The 16929-nt window shown below is 44.5% G+C and overlaps 1 protein-coding gene across 4 annotated transcripts in view; it reads right to left on the reverse strand.

The window, feature by feature from the left end:
* Positions 1–16929, reverse strand: part of ADGRF5 (adhesion G protein-coupled receptor F5) — a 101685-nt gene that overhangs the window by 39557 nt on the left and 45199 nt on the right. For all 4 annotated transcript variants that reach the window (XM_006776419.2, XM_015572216.1, XM_015572217.1 and 1 more), the window contains exons 2-3: positions 15200–15325; positions 8385–8439 (exon numbers count right to left, since the gene is read on the reverse strand). In XM_006776419.2, coding sequence (XP_006776482.1) covers positions 8385–8439; positions 15200–15301 — 157 coding nt within the window. In that variant the 5' untranslated portion in view covers positions 15302–15325. The remainder of the gene's footprint in view (positions 1–8384; positions 8440–15199; positions 15326–16929) is intronic.

The raw sequence follows: 16929 nt of genomic DNA on the forward strand, positions 1-16929 counted from the left end.
CAACCTTCAAAAATTAAGAAAATTTTTTACAGACACATTGAGAAGGCAAGTTGTGTTCTATTTTATTTTGTCAGTCAAATAAGAAAAAGATAGGTAAATACCTACAAAGCGATTACCTTAAAATTTAAGTTAAATCTGGACCTATGATGCATATTTTACCATACAATGAAAAATTCTACGTCTATTTTCTAAGAGGGCAAAGAATGTCTCCCACAAAATTGCAAGATTTGCTTTCAATGTTTCCAAGGATTATTTATGTGAAACACTAAAGTAGAGTAAGTTTACTATGGGAAATTCCAGTTGATAAATGTTTATGGTAGAAAATCATAATGTTTGTTCACTTACAGTTGCAAACTATGTTTGTCTTAGCATGTTGGTTTAAGTCACCAACCTTGTTGAGAATTATTTCATTTTTGGCATCATTCAACTTAATATAATTAACACAAACTGTAGAAATGCAGATTTTCTTAAAATTAAGAATGCACTTTGCCCTGGCTGGTGCTGCTCAGTGGTTAGAGCATCGGCCCACATAACGAAGGGTCTTGGGTTCACTCCTCACCACTCCCAAGTTGGGGTGTGTGCTGGAGGCAACCAGTCAATGTGTCTATCTCACATGGATGTTTCTCTCTCCTCCTCCCTCCTTCCCTTCCACTCACTCTCTCTGAAAAGCAATGGAATACATATCCTCGGGTGAAGATTAAAACAAAAAGGAATGCACTTTAAGGTGTATTTTCTCCTTATAAAAATATATTTCCTGCAGAACAGGTGACTTTTAAAACCCAATCTCAGTCTGTCATGATGCTATGCTGTTGCTTCAAATTTCCTGGTTTTCTTTTTTTCTGATTCTCAAATGGTTTTGCAATGAAAACAAGCTTCGGGGTGGTGGTCTGGGGGACTGCTTATCTTAATTTATGTGATCTGAACTCTAGACACAGTATGTTGCCCCTGGGGACATTTGCAAAGAGGGCAGGTCTTCCTTAGAGCACATTCTTTTTCCTGAAAAGTAATGCAGCAATATTTATACCCTCCAGAGGATTCCTAGCTCCAGGATCCTCTTTGCTGTGGTCAGTTGACTCTCCTTCCATGAATGTAAACAGGATTTCCTGGACGGGAGCTGCTTTTGAGATGAATGAGGTCTATAACAATCCCATATCCCCCACTTCATCATCCGCATTGTTGCATCCCAGGGTCTGATCGCAGCATAATGTTAATGTCTGTCTGAGGGCCCTGTCTACCTCCTACCCATGAGCCCACCACTCTGTGCTCTTTGCAGACTTAATTGCAGAACAAGCATGGGCCTGGAAAGCACGTGGTGATTCATGGATGTCATCACTCCCCACTGAAACCAAGGCAGTGAGTTCTTCCGCTGAGATCTTCCAGGGAGCTGAGCCAAAAACTTAAAATGCTAAGAGGAAAGTTCCTGTGCCTCTAGCGAGTCCCAGTCTATGGGATCTGTGCAACTACTAATAAGAGCACCAGCCTCTAAGGCCCTCTGTCCCTTATCCACCTTTTATGTTCACTAACTTCTAAAGGAGTTTCAGAGTAACCCTTGGCCCGAGCATCACTTCTCCCTGATCAAAGACTGGCAAGTAAGAGAATCTCTAATAGAAAAGGAAACATCTTCTCCTTCAAAATGGCCAGTTCTTCCAAACAGGCTAAAAATAAATAAATAAATAAATACCCTAGTAACTCCGAAGGCTTCGGGCTTGCCATTGGGAATCCCTTATTCCAGTGTCGCCCACACTTGACTGATGATTACACCCACCTAGGGAATTCTACACACACAGATATGTTGGAGCTTCAGCCTATGTGAGCCAAAGTAGAGTCTTGATGGGGGAGGCCCAGAACTGTGAATTTTTCCCAATTCCCACAGGTGCTTCTGGTGATCAAGCAAGTTTGGGGTCTAACATTCGAATCCAAATGAAGAAACCTAGAAGGTGATCTGGGAGAACCAATATGAACCCATAAGTTTGTTCTTGGCTTTAGCTTGGCTTTTTGTTTTCAACACCGTCTGCTGGTGCTCCTATGGGGGAACAATCGTGCAGTCTCCAAGCATATCTGCTTATTCTTATTTTTCCTCTTTTGCTTTGAGAGAACTGACACTTGCTCACCTCTTTCTTCAGGGATACCGAATAGATCCCAGGTGATCATAATGATAGCAACACTAATAACAGCAGCTGCCACTTATCCATTACCTGCTGGGTTCGAGGGCCATGAGAACAGTATGCAAACCCCCATTTTGCAGATGACAAAACTGAAACCATATGGACAGCAAATCTTAGAACTGGGATTTGAAGCTACATTTTTCTGACTCCAAAGTCCATTTTATTTTAACTATACCCTGCCATGACTCAAACAGGAGAAGATAATGAAAATGACCACTCTGTAAATCCTAAAGGACCATAAAATTATGAGGTATTATTGTTAGATGTGTCTTTGGGAAAAGTGCAATTCCCAAAGTATGTTTTGAAATAATGTTAAACTCAAAGGAAAAATTATTAATGATAAATGGAAGAATTAGCTAAAACTTTGCTCCATTTGGGTCAGCATAATAAATGTCTTAGAAATCCACAGTGAGGAAAGACACAATGACCCACCTCCATTGAAATTTGTGGATTTTGACACTGACCCTTGCTCAGTTGGTTTGTTCCTTGGTTTATCTATATATATAACAGCCTGATATGTTAAGTGTCTGACCATTCAACCAGTCGATATGACACGCACTGACCACCAGGGGGAAAATGCTCCTACTGGTAGGTTAACTTGCTGCTGGGGTCCGGCCAATCAGGACTGGGCAAGACAGGCCGGACACACCCTGGAGCCAACCTCCCATGGTCCCTCCCTGGCCTCTAAAATATTTCTTCTAATTAATTTCCTTTCAGTGTGCACGAATCCATGCTCCGGGCCTCTAGTTGATTTATAAGTAACATTACTATATATTGAGTGGCTACCTCCCAGGCACTGTGCTTGGTGCTGGGGACACAGGGCATATTCTTCTCACAGCCTCAGACAGGCCTACAGTTTGAATAGAAATGCCAATCTCTGCCTCCTTCTCTGTCCCAAACCTGAGGACTTGCAGGAAAGTGATTCTTCTGTCCTGTCTCAGCTACAAGGTACCAGGGGGGAATGCAGGGCTGTTCCCCCACCCCTCTGTGGGTGTGTTAAGAGGCTTCCATACTTGTCTGCTGCCCCTGGGCCACCTGATTCCAGACAGTTTAATGTGTTTTCTTTTTCTTGGCTCCTGTGCCCTGGTGTTGTTTGTCTGAATTTTCCTGACTCACCGATGCCCCAGTGGAAGGTAGCACATTCCAGGTGTCACCCGTGTCACAGATGGAGGCCTATCTGCAGGCCCAGAAGGCACAAACCAGCCAGGATTTCCCCTCTCCTTCCCCATAAATCACTGCTTACCACACGGCACTTATCTTTAAGAGACCTTTCTGGAAAGTTGGCCACAAACTGAGACAAGCAGTTCTGTCTTAATCACAGCTGTTAAAGCAAACAATACTACTTTTGCCCGGCAAGTCTAATAGGAATTATGGCTTCTCAAAAGTCAGAGCCAAATTAGATCCATAAATTAATCTCCCACCTGCAAAAGACTGAAGGCTGCTAACTTCACCCAGGGGACATGAGGTTGGGTGTGGCTTTCTCTTGAGCAAAGAGGACAATGCATCTTTACCACTGGGTTTGGCTCTCTTATTTCTCCCCCATAGTTCTGTAGCTTTCTTGGCATGTTCTAGTAGGTAACAATTTGGCAGCATCATGGTCAAAGTTCTCCCTTTAGATTTTAGAAAGGTTTGTTCTCATAGGGGTCAACCACCAGAACCCCTGACTCTGGCTTACCTGGCAGGTGTGGATGGAGGGGAGGGGGAAGCACTGTGTCGTAAAACACTGGGTTGTGCAGTCTGGGGAAAAGAATCTATTCTACTGACTAATCATCTTCAAAGGATGAAACAGATCTGCTGTAGACTTTTTATTTAAGGGGTGGGGATGAAATGCATTGTTCATTCCTCTAATCTATGAAAATCATTGGTGCTTTGCTGGAGCCCAGATCAAAATGTTTGAAGAAAGAAACTTTATTTTTGCAACTTAAGTGTGGTTTTTATGCTTGAGACATTTCCACGTGTCATGTATATTGTAACTCCTGCAGCTCCATGCCTCCTGCTTGTGTAGCAGTGTATGGTGAACACTTGAAAGAGAATGTGTGTATGTGTCTGTCTTTTTAAATATATATAAAGCTGTTGTTTTCACTCCATGTCACTAAGTGATATTTCATATGTATGGTTATACTGATAATAATGGGCTTTGTGAGTCTTTTGACCATGCATGAATAATAATAAATGTGTACGGCTGGCATGGGTAAAAAAAAAAAATAAGTCAGCCTCATATAAAGTTCTTTTCTGAGTGCAGGGAGGACAGTGGTCCCACTGCTCCTTGCTCTACAAAGGGGCACCAAGAATCATGGGATGGAATCTTACAGGCCAGAAACATAGGTTGAGAACTATGACTCTTAACTCTGAACATGGACTTTGAGCCAGAGAGAGCTGGGTGGAATGCCTTCTTAATTGGGCAGGCATTAACCGCTGTGAGCCACATTTTGCTCATCTGCAAAGTAGGAGTAATATTATCTCTGCAGAGTTGTTGTTAAGGAGTTGGATACTGAATGCAGACCCCTAGCAAATTGTCTGGCATATTGTAATCATTCTGAAACAGCAGATAGAAACAATAATACTGATTTTTAAAAATGTAATGAGCCCTGGTGGTGTGGCTCGGTTGGTTGGAGTGTCATCCCACGTACTGAAAGATTGTTGGTTCAATTCCCAGTCAGGGCACATATCTAGGTTTTGGGTTTGATACCCAGTGGGGGTGCATACGGGAGACAACTGACCAATGTTTCTCTTTCACATCGATGCTTCTCTCTCTCTCTCTTTCTCTCTCTCTCTCTCTCTCTTTCCTTTCCCCTCTCTCTAAAATCAGTAAAACATCCTTGGGTAAGAATTAAAAAAAATTAATGATTCTATTCTTTGCCAATGTCTGCTGGTAGTTTAAGCAAAAGCTGCTATTTCCATTAGGTCTCAGCTTGGAGAGTGTTAAACAAACAAACAAACAAACAGACAGACAACACTAATCAGAGATTGAAAGAAAAAGCACTCCAGGTATTAAAGGTCAACTCTGAAACCAAACTCAAACACCAGGCTGAGAGCATCCGGCCTTTCTTCTCGCTCTGCCACCACCAGGGCCTGCTCAGAGCACTGTATATATGTGGTTTTGTGTGATAGATGTGACATATATGTGTGTGTGATATAAATATATATCAAGGGCTCAAGAAGTTATATAACTGAGCAAAATGAGTTAGGAAAAAGTCCACAGTGTTCTCAGAATAAATATGAGTATTGATCCAATCTTTAAAGACAATTCTATCCCAAGCTCTAAAGACTTGGCCCAGTGTCTCAAAAGAAATTTCTTTTGAGAATTCTCTTTCTCTCGGAACCACTGTTTGAGCCTTTCTGACGTTAAGGCTCCAGAAAGGGTGCTGTGCGTATACATGAAAGAGAATACCACTCTGAGAACCAGAGGGCAGTGCTTTCAGCTCGCTAACTTCACACACCAGGCAGAACAGAAACCTCCGTGTGGCCTGTACCGCATGTAACCCTCCTATTGCTTCCTCTCATAGTCACGCTCTTATCTGCAACTCACATTTCAAGTATCTGTTGCATAGTGCCTGGGCCTCTCCATGGCCCTTCCTTCCTTCCTTCCTTCCTTCCTACCTTCCTTCCTTCCTACCTTCCTTCCTTCCTACCTTCCTTCCTTCCTACCTTCCTTCCTTCCTACCTTCCTTCCTTCCTACCTTCCTTCCTTCCTTCCTACCTTCCTTCCTGTTAATCCTCACCCAAGGATACTTTTCCCATTCATTTTTTGAGAGAGTGGAAGGAGGGGGAGTGACAGAGAGAAACATTGATGTGAGCCTGCAAACGAGGTACGTGCCCTTGGTCAGGAATGAAACATGAGACCCTTCAGTCTGTGGGCTGATGTTCTATCCACTGAGTCAAACCAGCGAGGGCTCATGGCCATTTCTTATTTCAATCATTTAGTAAAAGTACAGAGGCCGATCCATCTCCTGCAAATGGCGAGTTGAGTGATTAACAAATCCCAAAGGACTCTGGAGGCGTGAGAGCACAGAGGACCATATGTAATAAATGGAAAAGGGGTTTTCATGGTGATTTATCATCATCATGAGAGTTTTTAATGAAAGCACGTCTGGAAAAATTGTGGAATGTCAAACCCTTAGATGTGGAAGCGGTTTCCTCCCCACGGACTAACCTCTCGTGCTGTTGCCATGGGTCACAAACAGCTGAGGGAAGTACAGGAAGATGTTACTTTTAAAGCTGTGGGTCCCCCACTGTCCCTGGGGAAGCGGGTAGCCAAGATCTAGAAGAAGCTGGCAGGAACCTGGAGCTAGAACTCACCCTCCAATAGTTTGATTTTAAAAAAAGAAAAGTCTTTCAAAGTGCTGCATGGGGGCACCTGTGGCCCCGTGCCTGTCACAGGGGGCAGGAAGTAGGGGTAGACATAATGATGCTCTTTTTATTTTATTATTTTTTATTTTAATTTTTTTCATTAATCCTCACCTGAGGATATTTTTCCATTGACTTGTAGAGAGAGTGGAAGGGAGGGAGAGAGACAGAGAGAGAAACATTGATGTGAGAGAGACATCCATTGGTTGCCTCCTGCACACACCTGAAGCAGGGCCAGGGATCAAGCCTGCAACCAAGGTACGTGCCCTTGACCAGAATCGAACCTGGGACCCGATGCTCTATCCACTGAGCCTACTGGGCTAGGGCCATAATGATACTCCTTTTGAAGCACAGAAAGTGCCATCTGCGCTGCAGACCACTTCAACCAAGGAGGGCAGAAACGGGGAGTGAGAATCCCATAGGGATAGGAAACAAGGCTAAAACAGAAGCAGAAAGAGAAGAGAAAGGAAAAAGAAAACGAAAAGAAAAATAAGGGAAGGAAAAGAAAATTCTCAGTGGTATGACCATCCAATGAGGATTTTGGGAGCTTGAAAAAATGTGGTCAGGTTCTAGTTTCATGGCAGTGGGGTCTGGCTGCTGAGCTGTGAGGGCGCTAACAGACACCTCCACCCTGACCTCTGACAAGCCTACTCCCTTCAGCAGCCCAGCCAGTCTTTCAGACCACAAGACTGAGCAGAGCAAGTCACAGCACATCTGGAAAATGATCCCATCACAATGCTCGACGTAAGAAGTTCTACCTTCTGCACAGTTGGTGTAGCCACAGGCCAGCAGACTCAACAATGGGAACAGATTCTCTGAACTCACAAAGGGGCAGCTATACAGAGACGTGCACTCTAGCTTCATTTGTTCACTCACCTATTGAGAGACTGGGCTAGAAGCCAGGCTACGGCGAGGAAGAGAATTCAGGGGCGCTCACGTCTACTAGGGATGACAAACAGGAAGCAGCATGACAAAGCATTGGGACACTGTTGTGCTATGGGAATGTATCGAGGGCAATGGGAACCCAGAGAGCAGCCCCACCCTGTCTGGGATTTGATGGAGGACCTTACATGGCAGGAACCCCTGTGAATTGAGACTTAAGTCAGAGTCCCTTGGACAAGCAAAGGGGGATGGTGGGCAGGGCACTGGCTGTGTGAAAGGGAACAGGAATAGAACATGTGGGAAAGGCAGGCGGGGTCCATCCCGTAGGACTCAAGCAGGTAATTGGATTTTATCTTCAAGGCAATTGGGAGCCCATGAAGAATTTTATGCAGGGAAATAAAAGCATCAGGATGATGCTTTTGAAAGGTTCCTATGAGAAAAGTAGGAGAATTTGGTTCTAGGAAAAACCAGCCTGCAGATGTACACTGACACCCGTCCAGGACCTGCACGTGGGACAAGGCCTCAAGGATCACTGAACATGGAGGTGTTTATAGCTCTCACTGCCCTCTACCTTGCAGTGGGCAGAGTCCTCTATTTTCCAGGCCAGCTTTTGAAATTTAGTGGGAAAATTAGAGTGGGAGACAGTGGAGAAGGACTTGAGTCTAGTGGTTAAGTGGATCCATAAAGTGATAAGTGAGAATCGAAGAGGTTTTTTAAAAAGGCAAAAGGAAAGGCTGCAGGGTTGAGAGTAGAGAAGCAGGCTTTTGGGGGTGGAGGGCAGCTGAGGAGATGGGCACAGGTGGTGGGAGGGGGAAAGGGGCATCAGAATGTGCTAAGATTCCTTTAACGCCATTTGGTAGAGAATGGAGTTTTTTTGTAATTACTTCTAGATATTGAGACTGAATTGTAGATCACACTGTTTTGAAAAGTTAGAGCCAATATCATTTAATGGACTCACTAGAAGTGATTGACAAGAAAGAGTTTACATACCCGCTCGTTTCTGCCTCAGTGGCTCCTCCCTTGCCAGTTCATGCTCCTGGAGATTCTGAAAGAACATTTTAGAAAATTGTCAGTTAGTGATAGAGATATCTTTCCACTATGGCGTTCTGCCCCCATGCCCCACATGTTAGAGCTGGGTTTAGGGCTGCAGAGTTGGTGTTAGCTCCTTGTGCCCAGTGAGTGAGTGCGGGGCGGACAGCAACTCAGTGGTCAGGAAAATGACATGGACTCGGCTCTGTACTGTGACCTGGGAATTCACTTTCTATAGACCAGTCTCTAGACCCAGGAGTGGAAGACATCAGCGTGTCTGAGTTTCTCAGAGTTCCTGCATGTGAGTCCTAACAAGAAGTATAAATCCTGGTGTCGTCAGCTTGTGCTGCTTGCCCATGACTGGAACCCTGACTCATTCCTTTGGCCTTTTCGACAAGTCTCACGGCCTCTTCTTGACACTCCGCCTGTCCCCACGGGAGCACTCCTGCAGCACTAGGGCCATTTAGATGGTCCATGCTTAGAAGTGATTCTCTCCTTCCCGGCTCCTTTTTTTCCCAATGGCTGCTTTCTGTGGCAGGGACCCTAGAGCCAGCTCCAGAGTCAGCCTGCCTGGCTACAAAGCTGTGCCACTGACTCGCTATGTGACTTTGAGGAATTTATGTGTGACTTTGAGTAATTTATTTGTCCTCCCTGAGCCTTGGTTTTCTTTTCTGTGAAACAGAATATAATGGTACTGACCTTATAGAATTGTTATGAGAATTAAGTGAACTATAATGTGGTACATAGTAAGTAAGCTCTTAATGAATGTTAATTATATCACAAGGCACAATAGTTAAAAACAAGAACTCCCCAGACAGTGGCTTCAAATCTGAGCCCTGCCATAAGATGGCTGTGTGACCTTGGGCAAGTTATCTCACCTCTCTGTGCCCCAGTACTGACCTATAACACAGGGATAAAAATAGCCTGCATCAGGGGATTGTCAAATGCTTAATAAGTCTACGGCACGGAAACTAGTTTTGGTGACATAGTAAATGCTATTCCGAGACAGGGCTTCACATTGTTCTGGGGCACCATTCCCATGGACCACGGGCCTCTCTTTCTGCACACGGCCTCCTGCCGCATCTCTGTAAAGCTCATCTCCGGTCATCACGTGGCTTCTGGTTTAGGAACTGACATTGATGGGCTTTCCTGTTGGGAGCAATGCCAGCTCCACAGCGGGTAACCACACCGGGATCTGAAACAGGTCTCTTAGCTCTGCCTGCCTCCAGGTGGATCTCCCTGTGGATGTTCTTCCCAATCCGAAGCCCCTTTAAGGGTCAATTGAAAAGCCCTGCCTTTCTGAGGCCTCCCCAGACAACTCCTGCCCACAGAGGCGTGTTCTTTCCCGTGAACTCCACACACCTATGAACCTCACCCGAGGCAGGGCTCATTCTGCTATCTGCGTTGTCTACCATTATTTCCTAGTTATCTCACATCATAACACTAACAAAAATAATAATTCCTAAGATGTGTTCAACATCCTGTGCCAGATACTATTAAGCACTCGATGTATGCTAACTTATTTAATTCTCACAACAGCCCATGGTACTGCCATTTCCCACATTTCACTGATGAGAAAACAGGCACAGAGAGGTCCAATAACCTGGCAAAGGTCACACAGCCCTTAAATAGCAGAGTCAGGATTTGAACCTAGCTAGCCTGGCTCCACGTCTGCAGCTGTCCACACAAGCATCATTTAATCAGGAGATTCTCCAGAAAACTGTGGGTTTGTCTCAGGGACCCACTCTGTCTTTCTCTTGTATTTTTTATCTACTGCCTCTTCCCATCCCCCTTCTTTTCTATGATGAGTATTAACATCCATGGGAACTGGGGAGAAACTATACCTGACAGTTCATCAATGTTCTTGAAGAATGACTAGAGCAGTGATGGGTGACGATTGGAATTTTAGAAGCCCAGATGCTACTTCGCTCGCGGTGAGGTTATTTCAGCTGCGCTGAATATGAGAAACCAGAAGGAGCAGCGTCCACACCCAGGGCTGGTTCCTGCCGGCTTCCCCTGGAGCCTGCGTTGGCCCTGTGCCCAGGCGGAGGGGAAGGGTCTTCCGCTACATTCCTGCCTCCCTCCTCCCTGGGGCCTGGCCGTGGGGCGTGGGGAGTGGGGGCCATCAGAAGCTTTTCTCGGTTGACACTTAATGGGCTGCGGTTGGGAGACTCAGCCTGGGAGAAGGTGGCCACTGGCGGTGACCTTTGGTCAGCTGTCCCCGGTGGAGATGTTATTTGCTCCATTTCCCAGTGGGGTAAAGATTGGTGCTGGCAGTCGTCCGCTAAAATGAAGATACATTGCAATGCTCTCATGCAAAGTATTTGAAACCTTTGTGAGCTTAAGGGTAACTTGCCTCTCCTCTCTGCAATCTGATTTAGCAGGTCTGGGAGGGGGTGCGTGTGAAGAAAACTGCCTTTTTAACCATATATCCTCTCGTGCGAGGCCAACCTTTGAGAATCACTGCTTCTGAACTAGTTCCTGACTCTCTGGTGATTATTGGGAACTTTCAGGGAACATCTTTGCAAAGTGTTTGCTGCTCCCACAACTCTGTCACCTACTGCCTCTCTATTGCCCAATGAGCATTCACAGCTTTTTGTGAGAATAACCTACATTTTATTGTGAGCCCTGCAATCTTTGGGAGGAATGGAGGGAAAATATACTGAAGGCAATAAAACCTCCCAGGAGCTCCCCCATGGTAGCGGTAGCTCTCCCAGGTTTGAGAAGGAGCAGAGGACTGGCTGCCAGGTTTCGGGGCCTGGGCTTCCATGAGGCAAATGCTGGAGTCTCACCACCACTGCTCTTCCTGGTTGGAAAAGCTATGCCCACTCTAAACCTAGGCTTCTTGTGGAAGATACTGGGCTGGGGAACATGTGTGTGAAGTCTCTAGCTGTGGTGTGTGTGTCCGCGTATCCAGCTGGCCTGGGGCTCATGGGGGGTGGAGGTAGCTTCGTCCTCCTGAGTCCTCATATCACCCCGTTCTAGGACCTCTGAGACTCCAGAACTTCCAATTTTTCTTAAACTTTGGGCACTGAGGACTCATGAGGGAACATAGATCCTGCCAGGGGCTCCTGCCAGGGGCTCCCACTGCTGAGATAAATGTTTACTCTGGACAAGATAACAGAGCCTCCCTCCGGACCTCCCTCAGCTTGCCCACCTAGAAGTACCCAGGCGAGTGTCTGAGCGACAATGGGCAGCTTCTCCAGAGGGGATTTCCTGATGGCCAAGCTTCAGCCGGAAGACCCGAGGTCAGCGATTCCAGGAAACGCCCCACCTGTTCCACATGACTTTACAAACAACCATGGAGGTGGGGCTGTGGCCTGAAGAGGGTGTAGACAGTGAGTCAGGAATAAGAGGTGACTTTTATGTGTAGAAAGAAAATTCCCATGGAACCTGATGATAAGGGATCCTCAAAGGTCACTGCTGTTGCCAGATCTCACCCCTCTTTGTCAAGGCCCTGTCCCTCACTCCTCTTTGCCTGGACCTGGAATCCCAGGTTTAAGATCTTTGCCTCATTCTGTATATATAAAAGGCTAAGTGACCGTCCAACTGTCTGACTGGTAGCTATGATGTGCACTGACCACCAGGGGGCAGACACTCAATGCAGGAGCTGCTGAGTGTGGTGACTTGGCAGCTGCGGTTCTTGGGTGATGCACCGGAACCAGAGAGGAGGGAACCCTATTCTGGGATGCATCACCCAAGAACCTCCCTCTCACAATCTGGGACCCCTTGGGGATGTCAGAGAGCCGGTTTTGGTCTGATCCCCGCAGGCCAGGCTGAGGGACCCCACCTGCTGGAGGGACCCCACTCATTCTGCAGACAACCTTTGAGCTGAGCCACAGCACCACCCCAGGTGTGGCTGACCGGGGAGGGACCTTGGGAGGTTGGCTCCAATGTGTGTCTGGCCCATCTCGCCCAGTTCCACCCCACCAGCCATCTTCTAATTAATTTCCTTTCAATGTACACTAATCCATGCACCCAGGCACTAGTATTAAATAATTATCTCAACAAGGATCCTGCTGGAATCTCTCCTCGCACAAGCATATTAATTAACACAGGTTTATTTGTACTTGAATAGTAAAAATAACTACTAAATCTTAAGTACTTGCTCTGTGTCTGTCACTGTGCTAAAACATACATGTGTGCGACATTTAATCCTCCCAACCAGTTGATGAGGAGATACTATTTATTCTCATACCATGTAGGGGAAACAGGTTAAGGGAGATAAAGAAATGTGACTCTTTCCAAAGCTAGTGAAGGTCAGAGCTGGGCTTCAGACTCAGGGCTGAGGTCACAGTTGAGAGTGGACAGCCTTGCTACTGAAAGTATGCTCACTGGAACAGGGATAAGTGTCAGAAATAAAACATCTCCCCCCACCCCCCAGCCTTCCTCCTGAGTTGAAATCTGAATTTTAAAAAGGTCCCCAGGTGGATTCATGTGCACATTGAAGTTTGAGAAAGTACATCATCCACCTCAAAAGCCCCCCCCCCATTTGCACACCCATGTTTATAGTAGCTTTATTCTCAATGGCCAAGAGGTGAAAGCAACCCAAGTGTCCATTGATGGATACAGGAATAAAGAACAGGTAGATATACATCAGTGGATCATTATTCAGTCTTAGGAAAAGAACTAAATTCTGATGTTTATTATCACATAGACACATTTTTAGGACCTTCTGCTAGGTGAAGTAAGCCAGCCACCAAAAGACAAATACTGTGCAATTCCACTTATAGGAAGTACTTGGAATAGTCAAAATTATAGAGATGAAGTAGAACAATGGTTGCCAAGTGCTGAGGGAAGGGGACAGTGGGGAGCTGCTATTTATAAGGTATAGATTTTCAGTTTTGCAAAATGAAAAAGTTCTGCAGATTGGTTGCATGACCATGTGAGTATATTTAACAGTACTGAACTACACACTTAAAAATTGTCAAAATGGTGAATTTTATTTCAAAAGCTATAATTGTCTTTTAAAAGCTCATCACTATGCATTTAACATGATAGACGGCCAGCCATGGAAGCTGGGTGGCAGCTTAGAGCAGTGTAAGCTGATGAGAAGGGCTCAAGTGTACCTCTCCTATGGGGGTCTTTGGCCTTTGGGCTGTATGAAGATATATCTTGAATGCAGATCTAGGAAGAAAAGGGGGGGGCCTTTTGGAAGGAGGAGACCTTCCAGGAAGATCAAGTTCAAAGTCTACTAGCAGCTCTTGGAGACCAGGGTTTATCCCCTGACAGCCTGTGCCACCAGGCAGACGGAGAGGCTTTGCTAGGGCCTCTGCAATGAGGGTCAACCTGGCACAATGGGAGGGCACTAGGGCCCTGGAGCAGAGGTAAAGCTAACCCCATTGCTGTGATCCCCTCATGCTTTAAAGGCTTTCTCCCCCCACGTGCCTGGGGTAACTAGAGCTCTGCACTGACCCAGTAAATCCACAGGAAATGTAAGCATTTCCCTCTGTACCATATATGTGCACACTTGCTGCACATAATTGTCCAGGTCACACTCTGCACACAAAGTATACAGCCCAAGTCAGCAGAGACATTAAAAAAAAGACAAAGAAAACCTAGGTGAAATGATGAAAGACATGAAAACAGAAAATAGGACATGCATAAAGTCATAAAACAAAATCCTGAAAGTAGGACCAAACATTTTAAATATGACATTAATGTGAATAAATTATACACCACAATCAAAGTCAGGTTCACTCAGGTTTGATTTAAATGGGGAAAAAAAGCCTTCAACACATGTTGTTTATAAAAGAACTATTAAAGCAAAGTGATATATGAAAGGCTAAACAAAAAATAAAGGACAAAGATCGGGCGAACACAATACAAAGACAGGATAGACAATGAATTAAATTAAAAGGGGCCAAACACGGCAAAAAGAGACATCTCCAAGGCTAAAATCAACCAGTGAAGCCATAACAATGGTGACAGACTAAATAAAGTAGCACTAAAATATCTTCTTTAAAAATCAGCAGAAAAAAACATTACAGCAGAAGAAATAATAATAGCAAACAGTGCTACAGTAATTAACATGTGCCAGGCACTATTCTAAGGCAGCTTATAAATATTAACTAATTTAATTCTCACAGCAGTCATAGGAAATCAGTGCCATTATTATCATTGTTTTATAGAGGAAGAAACTGAAACACAGGGAGAACTCCATTAATCTCCCAAGCTTCATAACCCATCACATATTCTATCTCTGATATATGGAGTAAGCTAAGGAAGGAATAACCCAATAATGTTCAAAAAATAATAATAAGACAGCACTTATCACCCCTTTAGTTAAGGAAAATTCCCATTAACTTTCCAAAGACAAAACTACCTGGATAATTTGTCAACAAAAAGCTTGAAGATATCTCTGCCCCTTTGGCTACCTCAAGCCATGATTATCACACACAATGAACACCTTTTGAAATGTGCTGTAGTCTGATGCTCAAGTTACAATGAATCCTTTGAGAACATCCATCCTTTTCAATCCTCAAAATCTGCCTTACAGTCACTGTTGTCTGTTTCACAGAGTTTAGCTTCAGGCCTAGAGGTGGCAGTTTCGTTAAAAAGGGAAGACTGGGGGATGTTCCCCTGATTTCAGAGCAAGACAAGTTGTCACCCATGAGTAGATACATTACTGTCCATTTAGGTTTACCTCTCCTACCCCCATTTACAACATTTTCTCACAGACCTTAAAATTTTTTTAAGCCATTTCCGTCTGTGATATTCCCAGGATATCAGAAAAATGTGACAAGGAAAAATACAGCATGCATGGATTTACTCACCAAAGGAGGAACAGTAGACTCTATATTCCAGGTCGCTGTGACTTGGGAAGAATAAATCACAAGGATCACGAAGCACAATGTGGTTCTCCCTGGATGTTTCATTTCTTCAAGTTTGAGTTGTTTTGCCTGAAAGGGAAATGTGATGGTTTAGAGATAGAGCAAGTTATTTATAAAACATGGAGAGAACTGCAAACCCTATCTCGAAGGCCACACTGCAAAAGGACCTTTTCAGCAGAGAAAGGAGGTGCGTTAGGTATCTACTCTTGAGAACAGCCTCTACTCCAGACCCTTGGGCGAGGAAATGTGAGGCAGAATGAGGGTTGGGGAGGATGGGTGATAGTACCTGTAAATAGGACAGAGATGGCGGGCTTTGGGGTACTTTTTCTTATACATGGAGAAGGAGAGAGATAAGGAACAAGAAAAGAGAAAGAGGAAAGAGAGGGAAAGTAAGAAAAAGGGAAAGACTATTTAGTACAAAATAATTTTAACCTTGGGATCCAGTACACATAATATATGAACAAAAGCGATTAATACTTAACCTTTGCTATATGCAACACTGATATTTTCAATTCTCGTCTATCCTTATTTTTTCTTTTAATTTAATTTTTTATTCAATTGATTTCATGACCCATAAGTACGGAAAATCCTAGACTTAAACCATAAAATTATAAGTTGTATTTTATAGTCTTATAGTATGTAGTGAAGAATATTAATATTATAATATGACCCATCCTATGTATTGATTTTTGTTGCCTCTTACAAATTTTCTATTGCTTTTATTTTATTATTTATTCTCTTTCTTATACTTTTATTATCATTTTTTAATTTATCTTTATTGCTGAAAGCACTGACCGCCCCCTCCACCTCGCTCCGCCCCCTTCCCTGGCCTTCCCCAAACTATTGTCCATGGGCTATGCCTATGTGTTGATTTTTGATAGCTATTGTTTTATAATGATGGTGATGAAAACAAAGTTTTTCGGTGACCTGATCATTTACTATGGCAATTAAAAAGAAGACTATCAGATGGACGAATCCCAAATCTTATGGGTCTGGGGACCAGGAGAAACTGCCTTGTGGAAACTCTCCCTTACTGACTTTCCTATGTCCATGTGTTCTGAAAAGAGCACTGGACTAAGAAATGGGTAGGGATTAGGATTCAGGATCACTATAAACTAGCTGTGTTTCCTCAAATAAGTCAGTTATCTGAGTCTCAGCTCCCCCATCTGTGATATGGGGATAATGACACCTCCTCTAATTCTCTCGCAGACTTTTCTGAGACTCAAATGCAACTAGAAGCCATGAAGAGCTCCAGGGGCACGGTCTGCTGTGGTTTTCACTCTGACTGCTGGTGGAATCCAGAGGGCAACCATCAGGAAGGGCAGTCCTTGGCCCAGGCGCTGCAGACAGTGTCAGGCGACCGTGGCCAAGATAACACAGAAATGACCGCCAAGACTTACATGCCGGAGAGAATTGTGTTTCAATCACGAGCTGCCGGCTGCCTCCTTTTCCTTTTCCCCAGTTGAAAAGAGGGAAGTATAAGGCCATGGTAAACTGACCCAATTGGCAAACCTGGCAATCAAATACATTTTTAAAATTCTGCAACCCGATGGTTTTTGGAAAATGCTTTGCAATTTGAGTTACAGGAACAGATATTTGAGATCAGATGCATCTGCTGATGGGAAATCATAGCAATTCATTGCTCAGTTCTCTACCTGAGGTTTTTTCTCCCT

Source organism: Myotis davidii, unplaced genomic scaffold (assembly GCF_000327345.1).
Source record: "Myotis davidii unplaced genomic scaffold, ASM32734v1 scaffold167, whole genome shotgun sequence".
In the NCBI taxonomy this organism is placed as follows: Eukaryota; Metazoa; Chordata; class Mammalia; order Chiroptera; family Vespertilionidae; genus Myotis; species Myotis davidii.